This window comes from Hemitrygon akajei, unplaced genomic scaffold, assembly GCF_048418815.1.
Source record: "Hemitrygon akajei unplaced genomic scaffold, sHemAka1.3 Scf000053, whole genome shotgun sequence".
Classification (NCBI taxonomy): Eukaryota; Metazoa; Chordata; class Chondrichthyes; order Myliobatiformes; family Dasyatidae; genus Hemitrygon; species Hemitrygon akajei.
Window position 1 is genome coordinate 4,580,359 of NW_027331939.1, and position 12,739 is coordinate 4,593,097.

The 12,739-nt window shown below is 45.5% G+C and overlaps 1 protein-coding gene across 1 annotated transcript in view; it reads left to right on the top strand.

Moving 5' to 3' along the window:
• The window catches only part of LOC140721274 (uncharacterized), a 349,814-nt gene that overhangs the window by 153,078 nt on the left and 183,997 nt on the right, over positions 1-12,739 (top strand). Inside the window, 1 exon segment of the mRNA XM_073036123.1 lies at positions 9,209-9,217. Within this exon segment, the coding sequence (XP_072892224.1) occupies positions 9,209-9,217 (9 nt within the window).

The following is a 12,739-nucleotide window of genomic DNA, read 5'->3' on the forward strand; positions in this document are numbered from 1 at the left end:
CCTACACTGTAAATTTCCCAGGGTGTTGCATTAGTAACATGACTCAGTATAAGTGTTTCAGCATGCTACTCTGCGCGTTCGTAACTGGAGCCAGCGGATGTGGTCACAGAGACGGGGAACGAGGGTGAAGATCGCAAAGACGGGTTGAGGAAAGGGAGATCGTGGATACGGTATGGGAAGGAGTGTGGTTAAGCAGGCGTGGTGGGAGAGTTCAGCGAGATGGCACAGGGTTGCTTGTCTCAGAGGGACTTTAGAATGGAAGCGCTGTAATCTCAGAATGACCTGCAGGAAGGAAAGTCCTGTAATCGCTCAGTGCATTTATGGACAGTATTCTCTGACTCACACTTCCCTACCTCATCCCGTCTCGCTCTCGCAATGTCCAGTGTCCATTTCCCGCCCCAAGTCTTTTAACCTCTCGTCTGTGTATACACCAGTCTCTCCAAAACCCCGGACACCAGTACCTAACCAACCTCTCTCTCTCCAGATTCACTCCCCAATCCCGGTGTCCCTCTGGCATAAATTCCTCTCCCTACCCGCCGTCACTCCTCCTCTACCCCATCACCCCTCCAGCGCCACGTCTTGGGCTCTCCCCTTCCGAGTTCATTTCCAAACTCCCTCCTCACACCGATCTCTCCCCATCCCCGGCCTCCCTCTTCCGGGTGTTTCTTTAACCCCTCAGTCTCTCTGTACTTCACCGGTCTCTCTCCCAAGTCACTTCTCCATCTCTCTACCCTAGCTCTATCAGACAATTCTCCCTCTACCCCGCACACACTCTCTCTCCCTCCGGTTCCCTATCCCTCTGTCGTTTCTGCTCTCTCTCTCTCTCTCTCTCTCTCTCTCTCTCTCTCTCTCTCTCTCTCTCTCTCTCTCTCTCTCTCTCTCTCTCTATCTCTCTCTCTCAACCCCCAGTATCTATTTCCGTCCTAAAGACATTTACTTTGGTTTCTCTGAATCCTCCCGTCTCTCCGACTCCTCCGGCCACCAGTATCTAAACATCCCTCTCTCTTCCTCGTTTAACTCCCCAAACCCGGTCTCTCACCGCCCACCTCTCCCTCACAAGTTTCTCTCCCTACCGGCAGTCACTCCCACCCAATCCCCACACCACCCTACCGCCACACTAGCCTCCCCCCCACCACACTCCGTCTCGAGGTCTCCGCTTCCGAGTTCTCTTCCAATCTCCCTATTCACATCGATCTCTCTCCGTTTCCCAAATATCTCTCCCCACCCCAGATCTCTCGGCTTCCCCGGCCTCCCTCCCCTTGGTCTTTCTCGACCTCTTGGTCTCTCTGTACTTTACCAGACTCTCTCCCAACTCTCTCCTCCATCTCTCTACCCGAGCTCTGTCAAGCAATTCTCCCTCTACCACGCCCCCTCTCTGTCTCCCAGCGTTACCCTCTTCCTCTGCCGTTTCTGCTCTCGGAGAATCTCGGCTGTCTCTATCTCTCTCTCTCCCCGTCCTCTTCTCAGACTCTCGCCGACGTCTCTCTCCATCCCCCAGTCTCCTCCCACCAGTCTCTCACATTCTCTCTACCCCATCTCCCCACATCCACGGCCTCTGTTTCTCAGCCTCTCTCTCTACCTACCCCAACCCCTCGACCTCCCTCCGGAATTACCCTCCGCCATCTGTTTCTCATCCTGTCGCTCTCTCGGCCCCCGGTCTCTACACAGTCCCCCTCTCCGTCGCGTTTCTCTATTCCGGCTATTCCCCTCCCACCTTCTACCGACACCAAACTCACGTCTCCGATCTCCCTCCCCATCTAAAATCTTTTCCCAAACCTCGATCTCTCTCAACACCAGATCCCTCGACTTCCCCGGCCTCCCTCCCCATGGTCTTTCTCTACCCTCCTCTTTCTCTCACTACCTCACCAGTTTCTGTTCCCGTTTCTTCCTCCCCAGTCCCTCTGTCCCGTCTCTCTGGCCAGAGTCGACTACTTTCCCCGGTAATAACTTTTCTCTTCATTAACTACTCATGCAGTGTCGTGAAATGAAGATGGCGTCTGAACCTACGTGCTTTTTTAGTTGAAATAATAAAAGTTACATGGTGGCAAATGCAGATTTTCTGTACCTCACTGATCATTATTACTGGGGGTGAATCTTGTAACAGTGGCGTCCATCATTAAAGTTGCCCACCAACAGGAAACGCCCTCTGCACAGTGTTACCACCGGGATGGAGATACAGAAGCTTGAAAGCTCCCGCTCAGCGATTCAGGAACAGACACTTCCCCTCCGCCACCTGCAACTCATGTTTGTTTTCTCTAAATTTATTTATACTTTATTTCATTGTACTGCTGCAGTAAAGTTAACAAGTTTCACCACATATTCCGATGATATTAAATCTGGCTCTGATTCTGATTCAGATGCAGCCGGGATGTGTTTGTTTGAACTTAAATTAGTTGAAAGTCTGTCAGAACCTCGTGAGGCGATGGGCTGTACTGTGCTGTAATATTCTATGTTCTGTGCCCTATCTAGTGCTCCGTATCTCACTATTTAAGTCCAGTCGATTAATGGTTTAAAGCTACGACGCCTTCCTTTTCCAGATTACTCTGAATGCGACTGATAATACTGCAGGAGAATTTAACAGCAAAAGCCCATAAATGTGACTTCAGACTGCTGGATGATATCAATAGTTTTGCTTGGAAATGACTCGTAAAAAACCGCGAAATGAGGAATTGTCCTCCGTGTTCAGACTACTCTGGTCATGGGGTATGAAGGGAAGTATCTGGACAAACAGGAAAGTTAGCGATAGTCGGTATGGGCCAGTGGGCCATGTCTAACCAATCTCACAGATCTTTACCAGGTTGTTACCCGCAATGCTGCAAATCTTTCAAGTTTCCGTGAGGGACGATGCTCGAGAAGGTTCAGTCGTTTGGCTCTCACAATGAGGAAGTAAATTGGATTGGCCATTGGGTACGTTGGGGAAGCTAGAGTGTGGTAATGGATGGTTGTCTCTCTGACTGGGGACCTGTGATAAGTGGAGTGTCCCAGGGATCGAGGCTGCGTACGTTGTTGTTTGTCATCTTTATCAATGATCTGGATGATGATGTCGCTCACTCGATCAGCAAATTTGCCGATGATAACAGCATGACGGGTGTAGTCGACAGCGGGGAAGAGTACCGGAGCATGAAGCGGGACCTGGAGCAGCTGGAAAAACGGTTGAAAAATGTCAGATCGGATTTAACACACACAACAGTTAGATATAGCCCTTTGGGCGGACCAGCCAGGGTTGTTCTGGCACAATGATAACTAGGGAGCTGAGGAGTACGATAGAACAAACGATTCTGGGAATACAGGTCCATAATTCAATGAAATTGCGGCGCAGTTACAGAGGGTTGTAAAAACAGCTTTTCGCACTTTGGCTTTCATAGAGCAAAGTACTGAGTACAGGAGTTGGGATGTTACGTTGCTGTTGTATAAGGGTTTACCTCTCTCCAGTCTCTTCCTTTTCTTCACAGTGCAACTCGTCAAGTATTTCTCAAATCCTCCTATCACTTCTTTAAGTAAATTGTTAAATTCCTTCCTGTCTACATTGTGACTCGCTATAGCCTTACCTGATCCATTCTTTCTGTTCTGTAAGTATGTTCTTTCTTCCTCTTGACGTGTTGTTCCAACTTTCTTGTCTCCCAAGGTTACTTTACACTGTCATCCTTTCCCTGCGTCACTGAGACAAGCCTATACTGAATCCCGTGTAAGTGCTCCCTAAACAATCCCCACATATCTGTTGCGCAATACCCCGAGTGCATCATTTCCCAATGTACGTTCCTAAGCTCCTGCCAGGCAGCACCATTATTCGCAGACTACCAATTAACTAGATCCCATGCTCCCTGGGGCTATCTCTGGGCAAGGTAAATGGTGGGAAGTTCTGAAATGCGGACCCGCGGATAGATCTGTCACAAGACCCGTTTCCTTTCCTAATATTAGATCTGGTATGGAATGTTAGCCAGTCAGCCTTTCTTCTTATAGAAACATGAATCCTTCCTGAACACAACTGAGAATTTATGCCATTCCTAAACATTTTACCTTGGGTAGGTGCCAAAGACTATTAGGGAAGTTGCAGTTGCCCGTGCCAATAACATGGCTCATGTCTAGTTTCCGCTTCCCGGTCGGTTCCTCACTGTTCCCGTTGCGGTTTTTTTTTGTTAATCTTGTGGGCGGTTGTACAGAATACTCCAAATGGGGAGATCGCGCCCATTTCAAACGGGAGAACAGAAACAGTGTTCGTCTCACAGTCGATGAACAAATGAACGCTCCACGTTGTCCTCCCTTTCTGCAGCTGCGATACTATCCCTGGTTTCCCATCACATTCCCTTTACACTCTGTTACCCGACGCTATCCATTTTGAAACATCTGAAACTCGGTAAGTCCTGAAGCCATCCCTGCCCTTTGTGACAGTCGAGTGTCTGTGATAGTTTGGAACAAACTTCAACCAATGTAACAATCACGCCAGCAGCATTGAGCGTTTGTATTGCTACCTGCCTGAACTGTATGAAGTCAGCAATCTTCCGCGAATTCAGCAATTTCCGGATGGCCAGGCATATAATTGTGTGAATCTATGACATATTTGCCAAACCTGTTCATTGTAAAACGGCTTTATTTGAAAACTCCGCTGAATTGCCATTAGACACGGGCGTTATCTACACAGATGGCCATTTAATGTAAACACATACTTCATTCCATTCCTCAGCTCTTCTCTGAATTTCCTCTGTGTCAGTGTATAGATACAAGTATTGATACACATGCTGAGAATTTGTAACATGAACCCAAATTGTTGTAGGATGTATACCGGGGAACTCAAATATCTGTCCTCGTAAAAATAGTTTTGCGCTTGCCATTTTACAGAACGGGCTACATAGGGCATCCAAAATAATACGAAATTAGCTGATATAGAAAACGCAAAATCATCGATTTTCTGCGTTTTTCCACCTCGGCATCTTTCTGGTTGTCGCTGCTGTGCCGAAGCCTTCTGCGGACTCCATTTGCCACAACAATATGTCTTACGGTTAACCCGTTAAACACCAGAATTAAGCCAATTGGTAGCAATGGCGTTAATATGCTCTGTAGTAATGCGTATCCTCTCCACACGGGTGAAGTAACGTATTCATATGTGACGGTGCACCGCCACGGCCTGTTGTCAATGATGACGTAAGGTTCAATGACAAAGTATAACGGGACACATTTCCCGCAGCTCACTATAACCACGGTCACGATAACGACCGTTGCTGTTCTCTCGGTGCAGTATCGCTCCCGCAGCTTTCGGCAACATATTGCGATGAAGCGATCGAAGGTAAAACTGACCGTGAACCAGACAGAACAGTCCCGCGTCACAGCCGCAAATACAAGTGTCAGAGCACATACAGGAGTGATGAGCAGGGATCTGGAATAAATGTAGATGTTGTTGGTCTGATTCACTAAAGCAACAATGATAACCACCATCAGATCCGCTGTTGCCATTCCAACCAAGTAACGGGTGATGCATTTGGAGAGTCCGCATTTTCCCCGAGATAGGATCACAATCGCCGTTAAGTTAACTGCAAGAAAATAGAAATACGGTCAGTTCCCTGAATGTCCCCTTTCTACCGATGCTATGGAGGGATTGGTCTGTTTGGAAGTGGAAAGCGGAAATCCAGTGTGTGCGGTCTCGGTCGCTGCACTCCGGCTGGAGGACAATGACGGATGTGAGTGTCGTTGGATTGGCGAACTTCCCACAGTTTAACCAACACCATTTCCATTATTAGAGGTGAAAGAACAGTCGGAATTACTTGTAGCAGTGTCAAAGTGGCATCAAGGAGATATAAAGCACGAGTTTTCATTTACAGACTTACAGAGGTACAGATCTACGTGTCGAAAATAGACGGAACCGTCATTTAAATAAACTCTCACGTTGTTATGAGGTCGAAGTTTCTGCACTGATAGAGACTCGGACCCAGAAAAGCAGAGATCAGCATCACGTCAGAAAGCCTAGCGAGGTGAAATTTTGAAACAGTGACAATATGAGCACCAACTTAATTGACAAAAGAAGAAAACACTGCGATCGAGATATGGAAAATGGAAATAAAACCATTAGATGCCTGAATCCTCCATTCCGGAAACACGTTTCAGCCGATGGTAGCATCTGTGCTTAGTAACAGTGCGGATACCGCAGCAGAGTAACGACGGCACCATACATAAAGTAACCAGCTCCGGCATCTTACCGGGGACACAAATCGCTACAAGTGTGGGATAGAAAATGGCCGCGATGTAGTAAATCGCCGCATATCCCATATTCCGTCAGAAGCAGTGTTCAGTTGTACGGAACGTTTCAGCTGCTCAGATGGACTGGTGATCGGTTTAGCAGACTTTTATTGAGGTGAGAGCAATTCCACTGATGCAATTAGCGTGGCTATCACGTCAGGGAAATTAGTGGCAACCAAATGCACAAACACTTACGTTAAACTATTTTTACTCACTGCTCCCGTATCCCGAGTTTGACTCCTCAAGGGATATTGCAATCCATTTACATTAAAAGAACACATGATGTGGATCTTGCAAGTTATTTTCCATGATACCTGGCTTCAGCTATTTAAGTAGCATAATTGTATATCATTGTTGCTTTAAAACAGGCATTCATCTTGAAGTTAATTTATCTTGTATTATTTGATCGTGCACATTCGCTTCTGAAATTGTGGGAAGGAGCTGACGACTGAAAAGAAGAAGACTTCTATTTTAACGGGGAACATTTATTCATCTTTTCGTTCGTTAAAACAAAATATGATGTGAACTTTCCATGTTATTTTCCATGATACATGGCTTCATCTATTTAAATAGGATAATTTTTATATCAGTGTAGTTTTCAAAGTAGGCATTCAGCTTGAAGTCGATTTATTTTGTAACATTTGACGGAGCACATTCGCTTCTGAAATTGAGGGAAGGAGTTTGTTCTGGCGGGTGAAATGGAGAACATTTCTTTATTAAAGGGGAACATTCGTTCATTCTTTTCTTTCGTTCGTTCCAGTCATTCCGGGCTGTGTGAGTGATGGAAATCACAGTGACAGCTGGCATGTGTTACAAAAAAATACACTGCACATATTCCTCCAAACACTTTAAAAGATCCACAACGATATCCCAGAGACCTGTGTCCAAAAATGGAACGTGTCCTCAGTAAATTAGCGAGGTCTGTGGACAGTTTGAAGAACAATGTTTTCCAACGCACACATGGGCGGTTTGGCAGGAACCTGACCTCTGCCAGTGAATGACCTGACCACCCCATACCCATAACGTGCCATGCAGTCTATTTAACTTTAAAGATATTCTCAAACCTGCCACAATGCTATCACTATTTTCCCATCCATTCTCTCTTTGAACAAAAGTAGCAAGTGAAATCTGTGAACAATCTGCAGGTTTCCAGGCTGTGCTATTATTTGCCATTACATAGAGCATAGAATAGTACAGCACATTACTGACCCTTCAGCCCACAATGTTGTGTTGACCTTCAAAGCCTGCCTCCCATATAACCACCCAACTTAAATCCCTCCATATACCTGTCTAGTAATCTCTTCAACTTCACTAGTGTTTCTGCCTCCACCACTGACTCAGGAAGTGCATTCCACACACCAACCACTCTCTGAGTGAAAAACCTTCCTCTAATATCCCCCTTGAACTTCCTTCCCCTTACTTTAAAGCTATGCCCTCTTGTACTGAGCAGTGGTGCCCTGGGGCAGAGGCGCTGGTTGTCCACTTTATCTATTCCTCTTACTATCTTGTACACCTCTATTATGTCTCCTCTCATCCTCCTTCTCTCCAAAGCGTAAAGTCCTAGCTCCCTTAATCTCCTATCATAATCCATACTCTCTAAACCAGGCTGCATCCTGCTAAATCTCCTCTGTACCCTTTCCAATGCTTCCACATCCTTCCTATATTGAGGCGACCAGAACTGGACACAGTACTCCAAGTGTGGCCTAACTAGAGTTTTATAGAGCTGCATCATTACATCGCATCCATTAAACTCTCTCCCTCGAGTTATGAAAGCTAACACCCCATAAGCTTTCTTAACTACCCTATCTACCTCTAAGGCAACTTTCTGGGATCTGTGGACATGTACCCCTAGATCCCTCTGCTCCTCTACACTGCCAAGTATTTTGCCATTTACTTTGTACTCTGCCTTGGAGTTTGTCCTTCCAAAGTGTACCACCTCGCACTTTTCCGGGTTGAACTCCATCTGCCACTTCTCAGACCACTTCAGCATCCTATCAATGTCTCTCTGCAATCTTTGACTATCCTCTGTACTATCTACAACACCACCAACCTTTGTGTCGTCTGCAAACTTGCCAACCCAACTTTCTACCCCCACATCCAGGTCGTTAATAAAAATCACGAAAGGTAGAGGTCCCTGAACAGATCATTGTGGGACACTACTAGTCACAACCCTCCAATCTGAATGTACTCCTTAAATTGGCCTTTTTTTTCCTCCTGATTTACTGTCAGGTATATTGCCTTTCGAGCGTCACTATATGAATGTGCAGAACACTGGATGCGTTTAAGCTCAGCTGTCAATCACACTTCCTTCTGCTCCTGCAGTGCATCTCTCCGAGCCTATTGTGGTACTCGTACCGATGAGCGGGCCTCGGCTTATTGGAGAGAGTTTCACCACTCTGTTTCCATTGTGGAACTCGTACTAATGTGCGGCCCTCGGTTGACCCTAGAAAGTATCACCTCTGCCTTCAAATTCATCTTCCCAAAGTGACTCACTTCGTACTTTTCCGGATTGAACTCCATCTGTAACTTCTCAGCACTGCCCTGCGTCCTGTCACTGTCCTGTTGCAATCTGTGACAACCTTCTATACTATCCATAATTCCACCAAACTCCACATCATTGAAAACACAATAAACCACCCTACTACCTCCTCATCCAAATCGTTCCTAAAAACCGAAAAGCTGGCGATCTCAGAACAGATCTCTGCAGGACAACTGTCGCCAAGATCCATGGAGAAAACGCTCCATCTACAACTATCCTCTGTCTTCTGTGGGCGTCAGGACAGGATCCATCAGCGAACTTTCCCTGGATACCAAAACTTCTGACGATATGAATGGTCCTACCATTGATAAGTTGAATGCATGGCTAAAATTCATTCATATCAGATCAATTATCCCCCACTTTATTTCCAAACTTCCACGGAACAAACACGTTCTCCCATCTGTTTCTCTCTTCCAGTGTCTCCATTTAGGCTCGGGCAAGTGCAGAGATGTGAACTGTTCTGATCCTCCAGGTACAAAATGGAAGTAGTCGCCCAGCTCACTGAGGAAGCAACTGCTCCATCATACACATCACCGTCGTTTGCCTGAAATGTAAATCCAAGAGGTTTATCTCATCTCGGACCAGAGCATCCCATTGACAATAGGCTTTCTGGAACTTAGCTACTAAAGAACATTGACTATCTCCAAGGGGTTTGAGTTGGTTAACATGATACTAACCCAACTTGTTTGGAGCGGTCTGGATTCGATATACGGATGGACTGCCTCTGACCCGACAAATCTGCAAGGTGTAACGGGGCTGTGCTGATGCAATGACATCATAACCTGCTGTCCTATTTCCAACGCCCGCGGTTTTGCTCGCATCTTGAAACAAGCTTCGCTCTTCCGTTTTTTTTCCGTCACGTATTATGGGCGGCATCATAATGGGCCTCCTTAATTGGGTCAATGAATTGCTGCTTGCATTTGTCCTTTCCAATGCCATCATGCTCTGTCAGTGATAAATCTAGACAAACAGGAATACTAACACTTTCATTTTTCTCCGAATTGTCAACTTAAAACGTGTAAATGCAGGAGAGGATACTTCTGTGGCGAGGACTATCATAAGAACATAGTGTAAGACAGTGACCCAGGAGCCGTTTAGCCGTTTTAGACAACATTGTCTTTAAAGTCCAGTTCATCCATTCAACAATCGCACAGTATTGTACTCGATAGGGCATATGGAACTTTCGTTTTACCCCAGACAGTTTCAGTAGATTTCATGTCACCTCTGCAGCGTAGCGGGGACCATGATCTGATTCTAGGGTCCTTGGCAATCCCCAATGGGGAACAACTCTCTCGGACAAAATCCTGGCAGTGTCTCAAAACTGCTTCTCTAGCCGATTTATCTGGGTTATCACTGGGCACAAATCATACAATTCTTAGAATAATATAGTACATCTCTTCGGAAATTTGGCCACCAACACAGATTCTTCAACTGTTCCATAGTTCGCTCTGATCCTTGATGCCCACAAATCTCATGGTACCAGTACATCACCTGATTTTATTTCGCCATTTTGGCACCACAAATTTACCATTATTAAGTAAAATCCGATTTCGTGCCTGTATCCCTCGATATTTCCCAAACTCTTCAGAATCTTCGCCTCTTTGTAGTTTTGCTAACTCCTGTTAATGTGTCATATATCTGTACAGTCTGCTGGTTTCCCTGTCATCGCTACCTCTACATCTGGATTCCCTTTCACCACACAGCTTGATTCCAGTTTGGCGAACTCACCAGTCTTCCTGCTTACTTCCGGGGAAGTCTGTAACTGAGCCTTCACCTTTTTGTTTAATTCATAAATGTTTCCACTTCCCTTCTCAAATATTTACTTCAACATGGGAGCTGATCGTACTGGTTTGCAATCTTTTGAGATTTAACCTCTAGCTTCCCATAACGGTAAATATTCAGTCAAAGCACATGAGTATGAAGGGAGACGGGTCATGTACACTCATCGGAGTTTAATCTCATTCGGTACCTTGTTCAGCGCAGAACTAGGGAGTCAAAGGGCTTGTTCCTGTTCTCTACTGTTCCCAGGATCCCAACATCTCCAGCTGACGCGTTCAGATTGTAATATCAATCTATTAATTATCAGCTATCTATTCTCCTCCATTCATCTCGTTCTTCAGCACTGTGTCATATAGGACACGGTGTCTTGCAACACAGGAGCCTTCTCTTCCGTCCACCCTATCCCTGACGAGCGGAACATTCCCGGCTGAGCTGTGACGTAACCAATGAAGCCAAATTCTCAGGACGTCATCAATGAACTGGATGCTGCAATGTAGAACTTGGAGTATTCCTCATGTGAAGCCTGACCTTCCCTCGCATTCCTATTCAGAAACTCTCTCAGTGCTGCGCAGAAAAACGGAGACACACATTTAGCAATGGAAAATTCATGGCATTTGCAGACAAGTATGAAGTTATCATAAGAAATCCGAAAAGAATATTAAATTATTTATGAGTTGGACATAACTCGAATAGATTCATTGTCTAGTGCACATTGAGGAAAATGTGACAGAATCGGCAAACATAAGAGAGCAGATACACGGTGAAGATAACAATTTGGAATTGCTGAGAGGAAATGTATTCAAATAAATGATGCTGGAACATGAAACGTTGTACCTCGGTTGGTCTTACTTCAATCAAATTATTAATTTAATTACTCACTTATTTATATAAATTAATGTACTTACTTAATTTGATTATTTTCATTCAACATTTAAGAGGTTGGTTTGCCAAACCACAGAAAGTTACAGATCACGTGCTGCTCAATTGGCTCTAAGTGGTTGAGTAACGAATAGTCTGTTTGCCATATGACTCTCCGACGCTGAATGTCCTGCTGGATACAGCCGTCATCATTCATTGGTGCACTGTCCATCTCACAATTATAACATAAACCGACTGCAGGAGACTCGTGTTCTAACAATAGCTCATGGAATACAGAATGTATTTTAAGAGTATTTACAGGGTTCGCGGAACAGCGGGAAAGAATGAGAAAAAAATACTCTCGCTCAGACTGAATCAGAGTCTCAGAGGTACAGGACTGAGACGGCACACTTAACGGTGGAGCCAGGGCAGACAAATGGAAAATGAAACCCACACTCTCACACTGTAGCAGAGACCGACAAACACCGAATGAAACCCACACTCTCACACTGTAACAGAGACTGACAGAAACAGAATGAAACCCACACTCTCACACTGTAACAGAGACTGACAAACACCGAATGAAACCCACACTCTCACACTGTAGCAGAGACTGACAGATACAGAATGAAACCCACACTCTCCCACTGTAGCAGAGACCGACAAACACCGAATGAAACCCACACTCTCGCACTGTAACAGAGACTGACAGATGCAGAATGAAACCCACACTCTCACACTGTAGCAGAGACTGGCAGATACAGAATGAAACCTACACTCTCACACTGTAGCAGAGAACGACAGATACAGAATGTACCCCACACTCTCACACTGTAACAGTGACTGACAGATACAGAATGTACCCCACACTCTCACACTGTAACAGAGACAGACAGATACCGAACGAAACCTACACTCTTACACAGTAGCACTGTAACCCTCTCTTCATTTTCACCTTGTAGCCAACTGCATGCTCAATCCTTTCCTCTCTCTGGCAGACTGACCTATGACTCTGTTCTCCCAATTTTTTGTTCTTTTTCTTTCATTCTGCTGTGAATAATCCTTGTTTCTACAACATGGCCTTGCAGCTGTTTCAATGTCGCTTTTGTTTCTTCAATTCTTTAATCGATGTTCTGACTCCACCGTGAAACATCGTGTTCAACGTGTTCCGTCTGGGAGGAGAAAGGCATGAACTGGGAGATCGACAAAGAATTTAATACATGTGCTGACATTCATTTGCCTGGGCGCGCGCGCGCGCGCGCGTGTGTGTCTGCTAATAATGGTTTTCAATATGGCTTTATGTGATGGTGTGGCACTACTTGTCGGTTTTGCATT